The 21,475-nt window shown below is 44.6% G+C and overlaps 1 protein-coding gene across 1 annotated transcript in view; it reads right to left on the bottom strand.

Moving 5' to 3' along the window:
• LOC138261748 (solute carrier family 22 member 13-like) overlaps positions 1-21,475 on the bottom strand; it is a 394,165-nt gene that overhangs the window by 16,284 nt on the left and 356,406 nt on the right. Inside the window, exon 8 of the mRNA XM_069211069.1 lies at positions 14,462-14,570. Coding sequence (XP_069067170.1) covers positions 14,462-14,570 — 109 coding nt within the window. The remainder of the gene's footprint in view (positions 1-14,461; positions 14,571-21,475) is intronic.

Here is a 21,475-nt window from a genome sequence, read left to right as displayed (position 1 = left end):
ATGACATAAATGACTCCTCAGAGGAATCGTGGTCACTCAGATCCCATCTGTTTCTATCAGTTACATTAGTCTCATGTGTGCAAGGACAATCAGAGGCAGAGTAAAGTTCAATAAGGTTTTATTGAAGCAACTGCATCATAGATAACAAAGCATGTATTGCAATAACTAGGACAATGAAGCACAATAAGATTAAAATTGTGACAAGGAGAGTAAAACACAAGAATAATGCTACCACACTGTCACTACGTTGTGTAGGGATAGTTCCTACCTAAGCTATGTTAGAGCACAGCATGTTAAGCTCTAATTCTGCCTTTCAGGTTCCCGCTGGGAAGTCATCATTCCTCATACCTGAGCAAGAGGCCTGTAGTCTACATAAGCAGCGGTAGCGAGGCGATCAGCAATCAACACTCAGTCATAGTGATCTGGCTGGAATCTCCCTCTAACGTACATGGGCCAAAGTAGTGTTTTTATAATAAAACATCTGATGTTCCAAGAGTGTGTATATTTCTGTGAACATTGGAGACAAAGAGTACCACTTTTGCCGGCAACCTCTCTTACTGCAGCCTTGAGAAAGGCACAGAGTGAAAGACATGTATTGTTTAAGAACGCAGTGCTGACCTAGGCGAAAAACAGATAGATAAAGAAAATAAAACAACACCACAAATGTGGCTAATGTTAATATAATATAACAAAACTAAATAAAATATATCTAGGTTAAAGGGCACAGCGGCAGGCCTAGTTTGCTAAAATAACTTTACATAAAATTATAGCTAAAATGGCTACACAACAATGGTAGACGCAATCCTCAGAGTTGAGCCACAACTGTTTGGAGCACAGGTCCAGCAGACATTCATAGCCAGGAAAACAGAGTTATGACAGAGAATCGTCAACAGGGAGAATTCAGTGGAAAACAATCCACGCACAAGTGAGGACCTCAGGAAGAGGTGGAACAACCTACGGGGGCAGGTCCAGTCCATGGCGGCAAGACACCAGATAGCCATCAACAAGACTGACGGTGGACCCCCACCTCCTCCCCCAGAATAAACATCGTGGGAGGAGAAGGTTTTGGCCATCCTGCGCCCAGAGGGCCTGACTAGAATACCAGGAGGACTGGACTATGGTAAGTCAACAACATTCCCCGGGCGCCATGCACTCTTGCACAGCATGTACCCCCACCACCCTAACACTCCCTCACAGCACTCTTACCTTTGCCAATCCACCCTGAACCCAATACCCTCCCTTGCATGCCATACCTCCCCTCTACCACTAATCCCACAAATGCCCACCAAGTGCACAGATATCCCCCACCTTAGCAAGTACTACAACTAACACAAGGCAACACTCCCCACCCTTGTATAACTGCTAATTCCACTCCATATTAGGACACAAGCACGTATAACCATGTCACCTCCTTCTCCTACAGGAAACTTGGACTGCTCACCAGTACATGGCAATGACAGCATTGATGACCCCAACCTTCTATACTACAAGCACACAACAGCACTATCCATCAGCCCTTAAACATTGCCAGTGGTCAAGCAGCTGTCATTGCCATCACTGGAAAGCAAGTCAAGGATATGGTTGCAAACAACCATGTGAACAACAAGTACATTTCATCAATGTACACACCTACTCTCCATCCACAGGTATCCCTACTACTGCCACCCAGCAGAGGATGCTAGAGTTAGACAGTCAGCCCCTGGAAGTAGGCCCAATTGAGGACTACAACTATGGATCCCTGGAAGGGGACGCCTCACCTAGCCCATCCAGGATCACTAGTCAGTCCACCACCACCAGCCTCACCAGCCTCTGTGGCTCCCATAGCACAGGAAACCCCACCTCCCCAAACCTGTGTCCCAAGGACAGATCAATTTATAGTGTGCCCCACAGTACAGGGACCTGATTTGACCTCTAACATCCAAGACGATGAAGGTCCTAGTGTCAGTGGAGTGGGCACACTTTGACAGGGTCACAGGCACAGGAGGCAAGGGACAGTGGGAGGGCAACTGTGGGTCAAGGGATGAGGTACCAACAGAATACAACTGGCCAGGAGGCCATCTCCAGAGCCATGAGAGCATACCAGCAACCCTAGGACAGGATGGGTCAAGTACTGACAACCTTGCAGAATCAGAGGCTCCAGGGGAAATACCACCAGGAGGCCATGTATCAGTTGCAGACACACAATGCCACCATGGCCTCCATTTGTGGGGTGCCCACTGAACTCACCAGCATTCTGCATGCGTCTTCCACCCACCAGCAGGCCCCTACCAGTAGCCAAGCAACACCTGTGCCATATATATCTGCCACACCCACTGCAATGGAGGCACAGACAGAGGACACACAGGATATGAGCACCCCTGCCCCTGCATCTCAGGATCCCCCACACAAACTAGGTCATACATCCAGGCATTCTGCCAGACCTGAGGCCAAGACCAAACACACCGCCAGGAAGTGATCTCTCTCCAGAACATTCTCCCTTGTGTGCCATTGAGACACTGAGTTGACTGCCCACTGCCAAAACTCCCTTCCCCCTTGGTCCTTGGAGACTGGACCTGTGAAACCGACAGATGAGCCATCTTGTCGCACCGCTGCGCGCGGCACAAGCCAAACATTCAGCTTGGGCCGCGGCGCGCGGCATGAAGACGCGCCGCGTCCCCAGCCTGCTGTGCACACTACGAGGCCCCAAATTGGGCATGGGGCCTCTTTCTTTCATAGCACGATGCGCTTACATGCAGGCCTAACCTCCCCCACTCACCTGTTCTTATTATCTTCTTCTTTTTTCTTCCTTTTCATTGTGCCTCCCTTTATGTTTTTTCTTTTTTCCCATATTACCCCTCTCTTCCCAGCATGCCTTAGTTTCCCTACTCCCTATAGCTCCTAGTCCATTATGTTCTATGTGTTTTTCCCTATCTAAGATGGTGTCCTTACACTTCCTGTTGGTCGCTTCCTGTTTTCTGGTATTTAAGGGCTGTGATTCTTTCTCTCCTTGCGCTGCAACACTTTCTGTTTGGATGGTTTCTTCGCTCCTGCTTCCTCGTATCCGATACTGGTTCACGTCTGTTCCAGGGTTTTTTTCTGTACTGTTGCTCTTGTATTTACCTATTCAATTTGCTCCTGTTTCAGGAACCTTTCCTTTCTGGAGGTTTTTTCCCTTTCAGGGGTATTTTCCCTCTGGCACTACTTCTGAAGGACGCGGCCTGCCCTTGGCGTTTCCATTGCCTGCAGCACCGTGGCTACCAGAAAGAGTCGCCCCTACCTGGGCCAAGGCCGAACATTCAGGAACAAGATCCTCACCACTCGTTCTGCGGACTCCAGGTTAAAGCAGCGTGTAAGTCGTGACACATCTACTCTGATGCTTCCAATTCCAATGACCCCACTCCTCAGCAAATGCATTTTGAATCACAATAAACACATTTCAGCACAGTAATGGCTTACGTGTCATCATTGTTACCAGCACCATTTAATGTGAAAGCCATATCCTGAAATGCACATTTATGTATCAATAAGTCTGAATGATGGGCAGATGTGGCAGGAATGTCCAGCAGGTTTGTCATGACATCCTTCCTGTACTGTAATCCTATATCAAGGGTGCCAACAGTTGTGTCAGAAAGCAGAGTGGGACGACACATCTGACCTGAAGATAGAACAAGATAGGGTAAAGCTTCAATGATGTCTTCAATGTTGCACATCCAATACAAATACCGGACACATTGTAATCCTCTGGAATCATGTTCTTGTGAGTAGGTCACCACAAATCAGCAAGGTAGGTCTGTATGTCGCACACATGAAGAGTAAAAGAACTATTTCTCATGGCTAACATCACCAATAGAAAAATTATCTTGCAATGTCTAAAACATGTAGTTACCTGACATCAGGTTTGGGAGCAGTGTGAATGGGTAGCTGGAATGTTATGTGATAGATTTAGGGCAGACCATACACATCCAATCTGCAGTCTTGAAACCATGCAACATGGGGAACCTTATGCTGAAGTCATGCCAAGCCAACAGCAAGTACCACTTGCCTTTGGCAGTATAGTAGTTACACCTACACTGATGGTAACCCAGCATACCATCAAAATGCATTACACAGACAGATGGATGTAGTACACTCACATCCCCTGATGCAAAACTCAAGGAGGGACAATGTCACTAGGCAGACAGGGTTAGAGGTCCCATAAACTTCAGACCACACATATCTGGCATTTATTGGAAGAATTGCAGAATCAATTCAGTCCTAGAGTCAGCTGCATCCTCCTCATCTGCCTCCTCATCACTTCCATGGTCATCCACCTGAGCCACTGGTCCAGCTGCCACCTCCTTCTCATCCAACAGTGGAATGTGTCCTCTCAGGGCAAGATTGTGTAGCATGCAACATGCTAAAATGATTTGGCACACTTTCTGTGGTCTGAACTGTAGGGCACCGCCGGACACATGTGGGCATCTGAATCTTGCTTTCAGTAGCTCAAATGTCCTCTTGATTACTCGCCTCGATCGGCCGTGAGCCTCATTGTAACTGTCCTCGCCCATCAGTTGTAGGGTGCCTCACTGGTGTCAGGAGCCAGGGCAGGTTGGGGTAGCTGGAGTCACCTGTGTGCACAAAGGCATGGATCATTAGGGAACCCTGAGAGGCACAGAGCTGACTGTGAAGTAGCATAGACATTAGACATAGACAGTGGTACATTTACCAATGAGCCAGGCCTTCTCTCTCTCTGTAGTCGCAACATCATCTGTGGAACACTGCTGTTCTCAAGACGTAAGAATCATGTACAGATCCATGAAACTTTGCTGTCCATGGGACATGTATTGGTCAGCAAGACACACCACCTGCACATTGAGCGAATAATGATTCTTCCTGTTCCAGTAGACTTGCTCATTGGCCCTGGGAGGAACTAAAGTGATGTGGGTGCCATAAATGGCCTCTATGACACGTGGAATGTGTGCTATGTCATAAAAGGCAGACTTCACAGTGTACAGATCAGCACATTGTGGGAACCTGATATAGTTGTTCAAGTGCTTGAGTAGGGCATCCAGTACATCCTGTAACACAAAACTGAACATCGGCGGTGACTTTCCTGCAGACAGTCCCACTGTCACCTGAAAAGATCCTGGTGTGAGGCAATGAAGGACAGACAACACCTGTACTGTTGGTGGGATGGCATGTGGATTACGTATGGCTGGCAGGAGATCTGGCTCCAACTGGGTACACAGTTCCCTGATGGTCTAACTTTTCTGTATTATGTGACTTTCTTCCATGGTAGCAAGGTTGACTAGTGGCTGGTAGACAGGTGCATTTCTCAATCTTCCCATTGGACGGTATCTAGGCATAGGACAAAACACATTTCAGGACATCTGTTACACTGTCATTGCTAAAGTACACCATAGAAGTGGTGACCGGGACACATCATGTAAGGTATTTGAAATCTGACACAGCAAAACAATTTTACACAAACTACAGAACTGCGACATCATGGCTGTCAATTCCATTGATCTACTTGTCACAAGGGGTCTGTACAGAGATGGATGTCAGACATAGTAAACTTGACCCTAAGTCGGATCCAGTTATAATACGTCCACACATTGAAAAGATTGTACATCAGACATGTTGGCAGGTGACACTCACTTCACTAGTGTGTTCACATGAATTGACATCGTGAATCAAGCAAATAGTGTTTAACTTCATGCTATGAGACGCTAGGATGACATAGAAATCTTTAGAATATGTGAAATGGCAGCCGCCAGCCCTGCATGCAGAGGACAGATGGAAGTGACCTCATTCCGCCGGTGTTAATCGCCATGGCGATAGGTGGTCGGAACTGCTGTGTAACTCCTCATTCGTTAACTTTGATGTCTATGGGAAATTGAGGCCAATGATGATAACTGCCGGCGGTGACGGTCATGACCGCGGCGGCCATGACCGCCATTTTCTATAACCCAGCTCACTTGACTCCTAACACTCGAGCAAGCAATACCTCCGCTGTGTGAGCTGCTGTGTTCTGTATCTGTAAGCCACAATAGCAAGTCATGCAGGTGATAGGGCCCCTGCTTTCACTCCTGAGGAACTGGAGAAACTGGTGGAAGGGGTCCTACCTCTGTATGGACAGTTGTATGGGGCTTCAGATAAACAGGTCAGCACAATGCTGTATGCTTATCAGCTAGGGCGTTTTTTGACGGTGAAAGTGTTTGAATCCAGGCATTGCATTTTTGACTGCTGAGGTTGTGTTGTTTGAATGATAATGGCATATTGGGGACTCTGTATGTGCATGTGCCACTGCTGTAGGTGTACTCTAACTCTACATGAATCTCTCCTTTTGTCTGGGTCTCCCCTGCAGGTCAGCGCCCATCAGAAGAAGGGTTTATGGAGAGCCATCACCAAGCAAGTGTGGATCCCAGGGGTCTATAGCCGGCGGAGAAACCACTGCAGAAAGCGATGGGAGGACCTGAGACGCTGGGCCCGGAAGATTGCGGACGCCCAGCTGGGGATGTCCTCCAAATGAAGGAGGGGTGCCCGTCAGACCCCGACCCCTCTACTGGCCCGCATATTGTCCGTGGCCTACCCAGAGTTAGATGGGTGCTTGAGGGCAGCACAGCAGCCACAAAGGGGTAAGTACTGACTGTTTCATATCAGTTGTATGGGCTTCCATTGTGTCAGTTGTATTACAGAGGTACTAATGAGGTGTGCGTACACTGGATAAGATCGTAGCCCTGGCTATTACTTATACTGTTTAGAAGTAGCGTGAGTTAGCTTTTGAACACCATGCTTGCAGTAATATGTTGGTGCTATACCTCCTTGTCCAGTAACATTTCGACACATGCCTATGTTGAATGATTTCCAAACCTTATTTCCCTATCCCTGAGTCTGCGTTAGATATCCAATGTCATGTAGTCAGGGCTGATATTGGCTAATGAATTCAGTGGGCAAGGAACTTCCACTGTGCAATCATTACATTCTCAATGGCCATCATGAGTCCTTCTCCAACCTGTCCAATAATCTGTGAGCAATTAACCTATCCAGGACATATGAAAAACAATGTGTCAAAAGTTTCAGCTTGGTAAGTATATGTGGGTAGTTGGTAGTTTTTAGCATTGTAGAACGACTGATGACAGACTGCAGCATGTCCAACCTAGTCATTTTGTTGGAATTAGGAGGTAATAGCTTGCATATTTGGTTTTGTCTTCATGACCAGTGTTTGAGGCCAATTGCTAATAGCCATTCCTTGCCATGCCAGAGGAGGACTAGTTTACTTGTTGGATTGTGTATTAGATAGGTAGGTATTGACTCTTTCCTCCCTTTCTTTCTCTCCCACCCTCTCTCCCTGTCCTCTTCTATTCTTGTGTGCATCACCATCATCAGGCGAAGGAGAAGGGGCCCCGGCGAGTGGGGAAGCTGCAGCCCACGGGATGAAGGAGGCAGAGTCCACCAACCCCGAAGGGACTAGTGGGACGGAGGGCGAGTGGAGGTCAATGGGTGACACTGGTCCAACAACATCATCTTCAGATTCCTCCTCCGATGGAAGCTTCTTGGCGTTGGTGGACCTATCTGGGACCATACCAGCACCATCTTTGTCTGCCACCCCCCTTACCACCACTTCCCTCCCTGTAGCTCCCCACCCAGTTGCCTTTGCCCGCTCACCCAGGAGGATGGGCCTCTACTTCACCGCAGGCACCTCTGCCCCGTCAGCCCTGCTGCCCTCAATGAGGAGTCTATTGAACTCCTGAGGTCCATCTCTGTGGGGGAGTCATCCATCATGAATGCCACCCAGGGACCGGCATTCCAGATGCCGGAAAGTAATGCCTACCTGGAAGGCATTCACCGTGTCTTGGCTGGCCTGCAGAAATAGTTTCAGACTTTGGCCTCCTCTTTGATGGCAGCCAGTGTCCCTTCATCTTCCGTACCCTCTCCAGCTACTTGAGCCCAATCCACCACACCTCTCCCCTCACCTATCCAGAGCACACATACAGACCAGCATTTACCCACTACAACAAACAAGGTACTCAAAGACAAACACAGGCATCACAGGACACACCACAAGCATGCACACAGTCAACAAACACCTGCAGACACGACAACAGCCACTCCCAGCACTGTCTCCACCTCCTCCTTCAACGTCACATCCCCACTCACACCTACAATCACTATACCAAAACTCCCTGATCCTGCCACCAGTCCTGTCATACCCACAGACACCACAAGAGTAGACGTGCAGACATCCACCCCACACACCACATCCGCACTCACCACGACAACCATCACGTCCACATGCAGCACATCCATCTTACTTGCAGCCACTACCCCAACATACACTCACACATCTTGCATAACTGCTCCCTGCATCTCTTCCCCCTCCTCCCAAAAAACATAAACATCCTCACTCACCCACCCAACATACACTCACCACACACAAGCACACATTGCAAACATCTGCATCCACGTCCAGCACACCTACACCTCCTACAGCCACTCCCTCGACCTCCACTCCTAAACCTTTTACCCATGACTGCCCTATGTACCTAAAAAAGTTTTCCTTGCCAGTCTTGACCTGTTCCCTGCTCCTGTCCCACCCCCTGATGCCCCTAAGCGCCATGTCCCCCTGCCTCAACCCAGACCTTCCATCCCCAGTCCTCCCTTGCTCCTCCCCTGCTAAGATACCACCCCATCCAAAGCCAAAGGTCCCTGCTCCTACCCCAAAATCCAAACCCCCTCCCCCACAATCAAAATCAAAACCTAACCCCCCCAAACCTAAGCCCAAAGACCCGGTTCCAAGCCCAAGCCCCCACCACCGCCTCCTCACCCCTGAGATACCTGCTTGCCACATTGATGCCCTTGCCATGTGGAGGCCAATTTGCAGTCAGGAGTCAAGTTGGGGTATGTGACTTTGCCCAATGTGCCTGGAGCACATCAGACATTTGGACTGGCCAGTAGGCCTCATCTGTATATAGTTGTATTAGTTTGTAACATTTTAATACGTCTTCCACACAGCTGTCAAGATTGAGCAATTGTCCTTGTTTCCTTCAACATGGTTGTGCCATAGCTGTGTACCTTGATGTGTGTGTTGTATGTGTATGGGATGTTACTTTGTTGCTGCATGTGCTGGGTTGATGACTTGTGCCATGTGCTTGTTGTATGAGTTGTTATGGTTGTGTGTGGTATTGTTTGTCCATGTGTATAGTGATGCATCTGTGATGTCCTTTGAATGTTGGTTGGACCTGAGGCCTTGTTTGGATGTCTGAACTATTTCTATGATTGTGTGTTGTTGCTACGTATTGCTGACAGTATGGGGGTGATTCTAAGCTTGGCGGGCGGCCGTAGCCGCCCGCCAAGCGGGAACCGCCAGAAGACCGTACCGCGGTCAAAAGACCGCGGCGGTCATTCTGGGTTTCCCACTGGGCTGGCGGGCGACCGCCGAAAGTCCGCCCGCCAGCCCAGTGGGAAACACCCTTCCCACGAGGACGCCGGCTCAGAATGGAGCCGGCGGAGTGGGAAGGTGCGACGGGTGCAGTTGCACCCGTCGCGAATTTCAGTGTCTGCAAAGCAGACACTGAAATTCTTTGTGGGGCCCTCTTACGGGGGCCCCTGCAGTGCCCATGCCATTGGCATGGGCACTGCAGGGGCCCCCAGGGGCCCCACGGCACCCCATACCACCATCCTGTTCCCGGCGGGCGAACCGCCAGGAACAGGATGGCGGTATGCGGTGTCAGAATCCCCATGGCGGCGCAGCAAGCTGCGCCGCCATGGCGGATTCCCATGGGCAGCGGAAAGTCGGCGGTACACCGCCGGCTTTCCGCTTCTGGCCGCGGCTGTACCGCCGCGGTCAGAATGCCCGGCGGTGCACCGCCAGCCTGTTGGCGGTGCTACCGCCAACCTCCGCCCTGGCGGTAATTACCGCCAGGGTCAGAATGACCCCCTATGTGTTTAATGTTGGTGATGTTGCTGTTGTTGTGGAATTGTGGGGTGTTGTGTATGGCTGAGTTTGACAGTGGCGGTGATGTGTGTGCTGTGTGAGTGGCACGTGTCTGGTTGCCGTGGGGTGTGTAGTTTGCATATGCATTTGTGTAGTGGGTGCGTGTGTGTCTGTAGCTGTGTGTGTTGATACAGGCATTTGTTTGCATATGTGTGGCCAGCGCTGTCCGTGCCGGGTGTGAGTGTTATGTGTGGGTGTGTAATACTGCCCTTCCCTCTGGTGTGTGCTAGTTTGGGGTACCTACGGTTGTCGTCTTCATCGTCATCGCTGGTCCTGGTGGTGTATGACGAGATACAGCAGTTGCGAAGACTTCCAGTTTGAGTCCCATTGCGACCCCAGACGCGTCAGTGTACCTGGAGGTGAGTGTCTCCTTTTATGCTACCAGTTTCCGCCAGGCTTTTCATGGCAGTCGCATTGCCCCAGAAATCCTGGCGGTGTGCCGACTTGTAATATAGTGGGCAGTGTATTGGTCCCCTGGAGATGGCCACCGCCATCGGCGGCAGTCTGCCTGCACTGACGGAACTGGGGGTGACTTGGCTGTGTTGGGGTTGGATCACTTCCGTGGTCACAATATGGCGGTCTGCACCACCGGCCTGGTGGCAGTGCGACTGCCGGCGTGGCGTTCCAGTGACCGCCAAACTCGCAATGAGGGCCTGAATCGTGTGCATTGCATATTCCCATGCCCTATGGTACTGCTTCCCTGCAGCTGTTACTTTGAGCACTGCTTTATTAACTTTGGTCATTTAACCAAATGGTAATATTGCAAAATGGCACCTCATTTCACTGCTATGTGTTTATTCTTGATAATTAGATTTAGTATGTTATAAAACCTAGAATTTATTTTATATCCATGTTTGTAGTGTAGGGCACCAGCACTAATTTCTTAATACTGACACATATTTATAACAGTCCACCACATGGTGGCGCGATCTGTTTTCTTTTTTGGCAACAGAAGAAATAAGCAGAATGTTTTTACATTTGATACCACTACGTCCAGGTCAATCCTACTGCTTTATGTGACAGAAAGAGTCCAAATTATCAAATACTTAGAAGTGTGTTGGTTAGTAGGTAACGTTGTTAAAGGTGTTTAACAATGCTGACCGGGACACGGGACAATGGGTGATGCAAGCTGCAGTGGCCTCCTGAGAAATTTGTTGGGAATAGAATGTATAACCTTTAGGGACAGGTAGGAGACAAATAAAAAGGAGTTATGCAAGGGAATGCTATTTTAATTGTTGGTGGTTTAAGATGTCAAGTTCAGGTTTGCTGCCTTATGAAACCAACTAAGTGGCATCAAATTACGAAAAAAGTAACCAATTCTCCGGAGTGTATGTGGGGTGCTCCAGTAGCAAAGCCATGTTTCTGATAAAGTAAATGGAATAGTAAAAAATATTAATCCAATTTCTCTTGTTAATGGTAGACCCAGATAGTGTAAGGTTTTCAGGAATGGGTAGATTGATAAGGATGTGGCACGAACTTCCCAACTTGTAACTACTTTGTTGCTGTGGTGGGGTGCTCGGCATTTGTATTTCCTTTATTTTTAGGATCCATTTTTAAGGTGAACTGGTATATAAATGTATATATTTGAATGTCTCAGCTCATTTTGGAATTTTAATAGCATTTTTATGAACACTGCTGAGCTTTACAATGGCTAAAATTTGAAAAAAGCCAGAGAAAATCTATGTGACCTCTTTTATAGAACTGTCAAGAGCAGTAGCAAGTGTGCAGCAATTTTACTAGAAAAAAAGTCAAAGAGAAGCTGAGACTGGTTTAGTTGCGAAAGATATGTAGGGATATAACATATCATAGCCAAACACCAGTTAAAGTAAAAAAATACTGTCTAAATGAAGAAATGTAAGAACGTGTCCAGCAAAGCTGTGGTGGTGTTCAAAATGAGTGGGTGAAGGGGAAATTAAAAATATGCCCCAAACCATGTGAGACCAATAACACAAATATCACAATTAATGTAGAAACATTGGGTTTGAACCCTGCTCTCAAAGGGAGAGGGGGAGGAAGCAGCGGGGTAAAGGGGACGGAGACAGAGGGGGTGGGAAATAAAAAAAATTAAAAAACTTACCTTACCGCTGTCTCTGTCGCCTGCCGCCTCTCGCTCCTCTTCCTTCCATGTGCTGTCCCAGCATTCACTGGGAAACCAGCACAGGTTCCCCAGCAACCCTGGCACTGCTTACATGCAAAAGCTTGCATGTAAGCAGCGTCAGGTTTGGCCTAAGCAGCAGTCACTGTAGTTCAGACACAAGCCTTGGGTCTGTGCAGTTTTCCCAGCCCGGCTGTTCAACACAGCTGGGCTGGAGAAACCTAAGTACGCATGCGTATTTGGCCGACCTGAGAGGAGTACCAGGATTGGTCTGAGTGGCTCTGTGTGCTGCTCAGACAGTGCATTGGAGTCTGTGCTGTTTCTCCAACCCAGCTGTGCAACACAGCCGGGTTGGAGAACACTAAATGCACATGTTGTTTGGCCAGCCTAATAAGGCTGGCCAAACCGACATGTGCACTTAAGTGCACTCACTCCACTCCTCCTCCCCCCTCCCATGGCCCTGCCCGCCCCTCCCTGCACATTTTGGCTCAGCCAGCAGCTGAAAAATAAAACAATGATAAAATATTGTTCTATTTTTCTGCTGCTAGCTCGCAGCCAGTGGGCCAATGCTCCTTCGCCATTTTGGAGGAGCCACCCCTGGATAGATCTGAACGGTTGTTGAAACCTCACAGGATTTAAACATTACTTGACGGATGGAAATAAAAAGACAATGGGATACAACATGGTGGTGTAATTTGCAAAATGTTCTGGTACCTTTCAGAGCTCAAGTCTAGGCCCATACAATATCTCTAGATTAACCCAGCATGAAAAATATGTATAAGTACTTTAGCCATAAGCAGTACACTCTTTAAATCTAATGCATATGCACGAGCAGTATTCAACTTTGAACATTCATTTTATGTAGACGGAAATGGTAATGTCCTGAGACATTGCTAGTGGAGGGGCAGGCTACAACACATCAACGAATATCAATGCACATTTTCTTCCCTACATTGTCTGCTGCCACATAAGTCAGCATCTTTTCTCCAAATTCTGCATCATTCGTAAATGTATCTATAAAAGGAGGCAAATCTGCCCGGTTGTATTGAGGACTCTGGACATTTGTTCATCAATGTTTACAAGTGGGTTCTTATTCTATCCTCATCGCCAATGTAATGGTGAGGAAACAGGCAATACACTTAAAGATACATTTGATGAAAAGAGGTACACGATCCACACCTGATACAGAGAGCTTCAGAAGCCCAACTGACTATTGTCAGAATTATAGGAACACAAGGATTTTATTATCTCAATCCACTCTTGATTGTTTGTTTTATCATTTGTGTTATATGTTTATGATCTTCCTTGTAGCTGTTATATCGGATATGTTTCTTCTACAGTGCAGTGTGGATGAATATGCATGTTACTGTATAAAATGTATTCTAGTTAAACATTCTTCTTTGTTGTTCTAGTTTGTCAAATTGTATTAATTGTGTTTGTTTTTTCTTTTTAATCTTCGGGGGAAAACTGGGAGGTGAGTTAAGAAGGTTATTGCTAGTAGGTTGCTTGGGATGTAAATCTTGTTTTGGAGTTGTTCGAGTTCTGACACAAGTCAGTTAGTCTGAAGCTCCCTGTTTTAGGTGTTAGTGGTGTACCTCTTTAAGTCTTTTAAATCTTCAAGTCTATAGAGCCGTTTCCTCAGCATTACACCATGCCTATGCAAATTATTACTTTTTACATTAACTGCATGTAAATAAACATGATGTAGATATCCTGAAAAGCTGGAGTGGATCAGGCTCTAATGGACTTTCAATAGACACACAAGTGATAAAAAACAGGAAGTGAAGGGAAGGTACAGGTCTACTTCCCTTGTATCAAAGTTTGGCTAAATGGAGATCACCTCTCAAACTCCCCACACATGTACACCTTCATTGTACACCCTTAAAAGCACACAACTAAGAAAAGAAATAAGTAGTTTGAGCAAGATTTTTTTATATCTCACAGTGCAGCTTAGTCTAGGAATTGTAAGGGATTAGTGATAATGCCAGCCACGGGATTTAAGGCTATGAAAGTCGATGTGTTTTTTTTCAAATTGAAATACTTTTTTTCAATCAATTCACCAGTTTAATTCATTTAGCCTGCTTTCTATCCAATTTATTAAAAACAGGATATGAAATAAACAAGTCTTTCAATTGAAGTGTATGTATTTAAAGTGTGTATTTATAATTATTCCCTGCAGATTATTACTGGCCTATGAGTCCATACTGTGTAAACAATGAGACCTGCAGTTCTTTTGAAATGCCAGTGCAATGTTGTGGCATACCTCTGGCAAGATGCTGGGTGCCAGTGGAATGAAGCCACTAGTGGCAGTGACCACTGTGTACTGAACAGTGACCACCTCTAAATTATTGACCATAGCACTTGATCCAACCACCTGTATACATTTTCAAGGAATGATAAACACATACCTGATGACTGTTGGGAATAATTCTGCAGCGTAGACATAGCAAGCAGAAAAGGAGCATGATATTAGCATTTTTCCAAATACAGCAAGGACCGTGATCACAATGGGCAAATCTAGAACACAGATTACAAAGGACACATGCATTACTTACAGGAAATGCTGAAATGGATGATAGCTATTACACATCATTTTGTTGTTCAGATTACTTAACTTTACAATACATTTAGACCCACAGTTAATTATACCATTAATTTTTAAGTACTGCCTCTTTAAACAAAACAATACAAATCTTGCAAAAATTACATAATTAAAAATAGCTTTGGAGTGGCACATGAAGACAAGAAAGCAAACTCATCAAGATCTTTGGCATCATTCAATCGATAAATTAGACCATTCAAATGCAATTCCTATTTATGAACAAGCACAGTCGAATTAAAAGTGTCATGTAGAAAGTTGTTTAGTACATAATCACATACAAAAAAACATTTCTCATTAAGGAGCCATGTATAGATACCTCTTCAGTACAAGGTAGCAAAACCATCCCTATGAGTAGCATGATATACAGTTTATCGTATCCATATCTGATCAATGCTTCTCCTGGTGCATCAAGTGCAGACATGCAGGATTAGGGGTATATAGTCCATTTCAATAATGTTATAATGGTCCTATTCTCATTTATATACAGTTTGAAAGTTTTAGCCACATTTTCTTCCATTTCCTAAGTCAATCAATACCGTTGCATTCCACCAAGTTTTCCCAAATGCTGTTGAATTTGTTGGGACAGCCTTGGTTTTTGTAGATAATCTTTTAAGGAACATTTCATGTTGCTTACCCTTGATTCATTTACAACTTCTGGTACCTGGACAGGTCTGAGGACTCCCATATCCCAATTAAATTGAATACTAATAGTTGTAATGTGCAGTCTCAATTCCAGTTACATCCATAGAAGCGTTTAAAAGGAATTTTCTTTTTTTATGTATTCATGACTCTCAGCATACAGTTTCTACAGAAACACCACTGTGCATTGAACATTTAGGCATTCATAGCCACATTTAGGTGGTCATTACGAGTCTGGAGGTCTCAGGACCGTCATGTTGGCAGCAGCAGTCATACCGCCAACACATCGGCAGAGAAGACTGCCAAATTATGACCATGGCGGTATTCACTACATAACTCAGCCAAACAACCGCCAGAACCGCAAATGCGGTCAGCTCGCCACGGACGATGGTAGCCACCTTCAGGCTGTCAGACCCCCATGTTCCCGCCGGACACATTACCAGGTTGCACACAGCCAAGGTTTCTGCCGCAGTCGCACCACCAAAGAAACCCTGTCAGAACCCAATTCAATCAAAGGAGACACTCACCTCCAGGAAGCCATACTCATCCGGATCCGCCATGGAACAAGAACTACACGTCTTCCCGCTGCCCCTGCTCGTCCAACGACTCCAGAAAAAGCGACAACGACAAACACCTACCTGACACTGTATGGAAAAGGCAAAGTATCCAAGCACACACAACATACACATCCGGGATGGGTGGTGAGCACCACACACACACATTACCTCACACTGATAAACACATTCACACACAGCCACATACACACATGCACACACATACTACACACACCACGGCCACCACACACTTACAAAATGCGCAACAACCTGCAGACACACAACACCGGCACCGTGGAACACAAAAATACACAGCAACACAACACCACAAAATCAAACAACTGAACATCTCCAAGCAAACACAATACACAACTCCACCTGACACTACATACAAAAACACATAACTACACCTGACAACCAATACACACAATCACACAACCATACAACAAAGCATACACCATACCATGCAAATACACCACACAAAGGGCCTGATATACCAATCACCACACACATGCATGCATACAGTACAGCCACACAAAGGCACACAATACTACCAATAACACATGTGAACACAAAAATACACAAAATAGCAACATAAATGCATTTACCATTCACAAACAAGTCCAATACACCATACACAGCAATTACAACAGGGCAGATGCCAGGGCCACACCCACACATGCTACCCAGACACAACTGCCAGCACAACCAACACACACACACAAAAGTCACTCACACACAAACCAAAACAGGCAAGACCAAAACAGCCATGTGGAAAGAAAGACAGGACAAATATGTGACAATGAAACCAACTGGTTGGCCCAGATATACTGCAGATATAAATATGCAAATAAAGTGATACTATGTACAGTATAAAAGGCCATAGGCCAGTCCAAACAACAATGTGCACAATTGTGCCACTATATGACTTCTGACTGCTAAATGACTATGGTGTTAGGGTGCTCTCTCTCTCTTGTTGCCTGCTCTTGGTGTATTTGAATGTAATTTTAGTTGCAAAGGATTGTGGGTTGTGTGGGGGTGTGTTATATAGTGCTGTGAGTAGGTGTGTCTGGTGTGTGGATGTGTGTCATATGTGGGGTATTCAAACTCTCCAATGTGGTGTTGTGTTCTGACAGTAGAGGGTTTTGGCCGCAGCAGTGAACACCGCCAATGGTTTAACGCCATGGTAGAACCGATGTGCTGATTTGTGGCACGTAATCTGGTGGGTGGATTTGTGTTGGCCTGGTGGTGCTGGCGGTGGAACTGCCTCTTTTCAGCCCTCCTGTGTCTTGGCGGTGTCGGATATTCGGCTGTTTCATGGCGGTTTTCACAGTGTGACTCTTAATACGGCAGTCAGATGACTGCCAACATGGCGGTCTTTTGGTGGCCACCACCGCGGTAGTCTTCCCAAAATACCACCCAAGTCATAATCAGGCAGTCAGTGTTCCATATAATACAAATATGCACCATAGCACAATTATGACTATTGAAATGCAGTTGTCTATGAGTAGTATCCCAAATATACATACTACACGGTCACTAATTTGCTTTCTGATGCACAGTGGGTGCAACATTTGTATTACAAACTATCAGAAAGGATTTAATTTAGGCATACATGCAACACCGTCCTCACCACAGCTAAGTCAACTTTATCTACCTCTTCTGGACTTGGCTGTGACAATGAGAGATAAAACAATATTATCCAAATGGAGAAATGCTTTTCGTGAGAGTGGTTATGCTGCACAAAGAGTGCACATATGAAGAGCCCAAGTTCATTATGATGACGATGTTCGGCATGCACCATTTCCTGCATAACACCCTCACCAAAATGACTCAGGGAGAAAATGGGTTAATTCATACATAGATCCCCCCAACCTGATCATAAACTTGCCATAGTGGCCTGAGACATCAGCTATTAACCATTACAAAGTAAAGGATCCACATATAAAACACCCTTTTAAAATTGTTAGGTATACTGGAATTAAATTATAATGACTCTCCCACACCACTTTAATTTCCTTTCCCTGTCTTTCTTACTCCCTTTTTTACTCTTTCTTTCTTCGTGTTTCTTTCTTCTTACTCTTTCTTTCTTTCTACAAGGATTTCAAGGACAGGGTGTAATGGATATTGGATTCACCTTACATCTACTTTGATGTTTCCATTTATTATATGCCATGCCTTATGGTAGAAGATAGTAAACTAATTATAATCTGCAGAGCTCAATTTTCATAGCCAACTCCTGTACTTCATAACCATGAATTATGCAAATGTGTTATTTATTGTTGTGCCACTTTAAGGAAAATCAATACAAAGTGGTAAAAATAAAAAGAGAATAATAATTGTACATGGGAAAAATCAACAAAAATAGTTGAAAATAAAATGAGAATATTTACATTACTTGGGGAAACAATAGTGTGGACCACTTATACTGCTTAACTCCAAGGCAAACTATAATGTTGTTGACAGTGACAGGTTGGCTAAGGAAACATCACAGACAAAAATATCAGCAACAAAAATGTTGCCAAAAATTTGACCTGACATATTTTTGGTCTCATTATGAGTTTGACAGTCCCAACACGTGACCGCCAAACTTGTGGGGAGGATGCCACCGCATTACCCCCCTTCCCTATTACAATGTTCCCGCAGGTCAAACAGGCGGGAACAGTACTACGAGATAGCACTCGGCTCCCTCAAAGGAGTAGAATCCTATCTCGTAAAACAGAGGGAGCCAGTCAGCACCCTCCGAACACGCACTGTCTGCAAAGCAAATAGTGCGCATTCCAATGCTGCTGGGCAGGGGGGCCCCTGCACCAACCATGCCATGCCATAGACCTATGGCATGGGCAGTGCAGGGGTCCCCCGGTGGTCCCCAGCACAACCTCACCACAAGCCTTTCCAAGCTGGTGAAACTGCCATGGAAAGACTGGCAGTGAGGGGAGTTGTAATCAGCCACACGGCGCTGAGTTCAGCACCACCCTGTCTGAGTACAACTCATATCACCCTCACCACGTCGGGAACCATGTTCCCGGCGGGGACAAGGGTCCTCTAGCAGGTCCACCGCCAGGGTTGTAATTGACCGGTCAGATCGCCCGGAGTGCAGTGGTTCAATCGTGAACTCGAATCTGGCGGTCCTCGGACCGCCACACTAGTAATGAGGCCCTTAGTACATAAAGTCAAAACTACTGCCAACAATAATGTAGGTGGCAAAAATATTGTCAAAAATGGGTATGTATGTCATTTACTATTATGGATTACATTAACTTTAAAACATGTCAACTTTAAAAATGATCTTGCATTTGTAAAAAATATACTTATAAAAGAAAAATATAAAAAACATATGACTTGCAAATATAAAATAAAAATATATACTTAAGTAATTGCAGAAAATACTAAACAATATTTCAAAAATATTATTCAAACATAACTATAAAAAACGAATTCAAGTATTTATAATAGCAAACATTGGAAATGAAATATTTACATATATATAAAACAACAACATTAGAAGTAAATACCAAATTCCTACAAAATAATTAAAACTATTACTTAAAGATAGCTTTAAATTAAAAGAGAAAACTTAAATTAAAACAACTTTTTAAAAAATCTGAAAAAATTGACTTGGAAGAGTAAAATCACATCCCGAGCATCAGTAGCGAATGTTGTGGACTATGGAGTGGTCAGATTTACTATTTCCACTCCAATATAAGCAACAGCAGAGAACTTTTTGGACTCTGGAGCGGTCAGATTTGCTTTTAACACTCCAACATAAGCAACAGCTGGGAAAATGCTGGACTTTTTGAGGGGTCAGATTTGGAGGGGTCAGAATATATCCCCACTCTAACCCAAGCAATGGTGGGGTAAGTGTTGGACTACGGAAGAGGCTACATATACTATTCCCACTCCAGCATGAGCAACAGCAGGGAACATGTTGGACTTTTCAGGTGTCAGATTTCCTATCCCCACTCCAACACAAAAAACAGTAAGGAAAGTGTTAGATTTTAAGGGAGTGAGAACCTCTATTTCCACTCCAGCATAAGCAACAGAAGAGAACATATTACACATTATAGAGCTCAAATGTATTTTCCCTATCCTAAATTATCCCAAAATAAATGTTGTGTATATATATATATATATATATATATATATCTTCAAACAAGGAAGGTCTAAAGGTTGCTGGGTGGTGCACTCCACTGCCGGTGCCAGTGACAGAGAGGACCAATCTCGAAGAATACAATTCACCAAAAGTATTCACTACACTCCATGAAGTTTCAATAGTGCCTATTTATTAATGCCAAAATAACAACCACCAACGCGTTTCAACTCCCCAAGGAGTCTTGTTCACAGTGAATGAGTCCCTTTTCCCTTTTGCTATTTATACCCCATAGTACTACATTATTTGCAATGCATCCTGGATAGTGTAGTTACCAATTAAAAAACATTTTTATAATTTTCCTAATTTTAAATACAATTACTAAAAATAAGTACCAATAAAAATACGAATAAACATAACAATTACATAAGGTAGTGCTGATAAAAAACCGCCTGCCTCATAATATAATACTTGTTGGGTGTGCTCTCCTCTAGTGTGCCATTTCATTCAGTTTCTAATTCATAACTTAATACTATTTATATGTACCACTGATCATTTACTATATTGTATTAAACAAAGATGCTGTACATAAGTGACACAAATTTCCTTATGACATCTATTCCATTTTTCATATATATATTCAGAGCTAGTGTCACTATAGTGTTCCAGCATTTCTAACTAAAACATACCAATATGTTGTTGATGACCTTGAGAGATTTATTAAATTATCTGTTAAGTTCTACTCTCTCGATCCTAGGTGAACACATATCAATTTTCTCCAATGTAATACCTATCATTATCCGACTAGGATGTCATGTGCTTTTTTCATAGTATTTTGTCAGTGGCCTACCCGCATGAATGCCATTGTTGTCATATATTTAACCATTTATCAGAATCACAAATGTACATGTAATTCTTCGCCCATGTTCAATCTATAAGGCATCTTCGTGCGGAGCTGAATAATAAATTTGCTCTCCATTTGTCTAAGTTTCCGAATTCTATCTCCTCCTCTCTTGTTTCTTTTCATTTGTGCTATACGTATAAATCGTAATGATCTCCAATCATTGGTATGGAAATTCGCAAAGTGTTTTGCCATTGTGTAGCTCATGTCTTTGTTGGTATTCGCTCTAGTGTGTTCTAAGATCCTTTTCTTTAATGGACAGATTGTACTACCAATGTATCTCAATCCACACTCACATTCAAGCATGTAAACTACATATTGGCTGTCACAGGTGATTCTTTGTAAGATATTCATGGCCTTTCCATTGTAATCAATTTAAGTTTTGGTATTTCTTGCAATTTGACACACTTTGCATTTATTGCATTTATAAAAGCCAGTTGTTTCATTCTTCAGCCAGTTCCTTGTAGTTGGTGCTTCATAATGGCTTTTTACCAATATGTCCTGTAATGAGCGTGATTTCCTATAGGATATTTGTGGAATTCCACCTATTCTTTTTGCCAGATCTCGATCACTCTTCAATATCTTCCAATGTTTTCTAAAAATTGATTCTATTGCTTTGCTCTCTTTACTGAAAGT

Source organism: Pleurodeles waltl, chromosome 10 (assembly GCF_031143425.1).
Source record: "Pleurodeles waltl isolate 20211129_DDA chromosome 10, aPleWal1.hap1.20221129, whole genome shotgun sequence".
Lineage (NCBI taxonomy): Eukaryota > Metazoa > Chordata > Amphibia > Caudata > Salamandridae > Pleurodeles > Pleurodeles waltl.
This window is presented reverse-complemented; position numbering and strand designations above follow the sequence as displayed.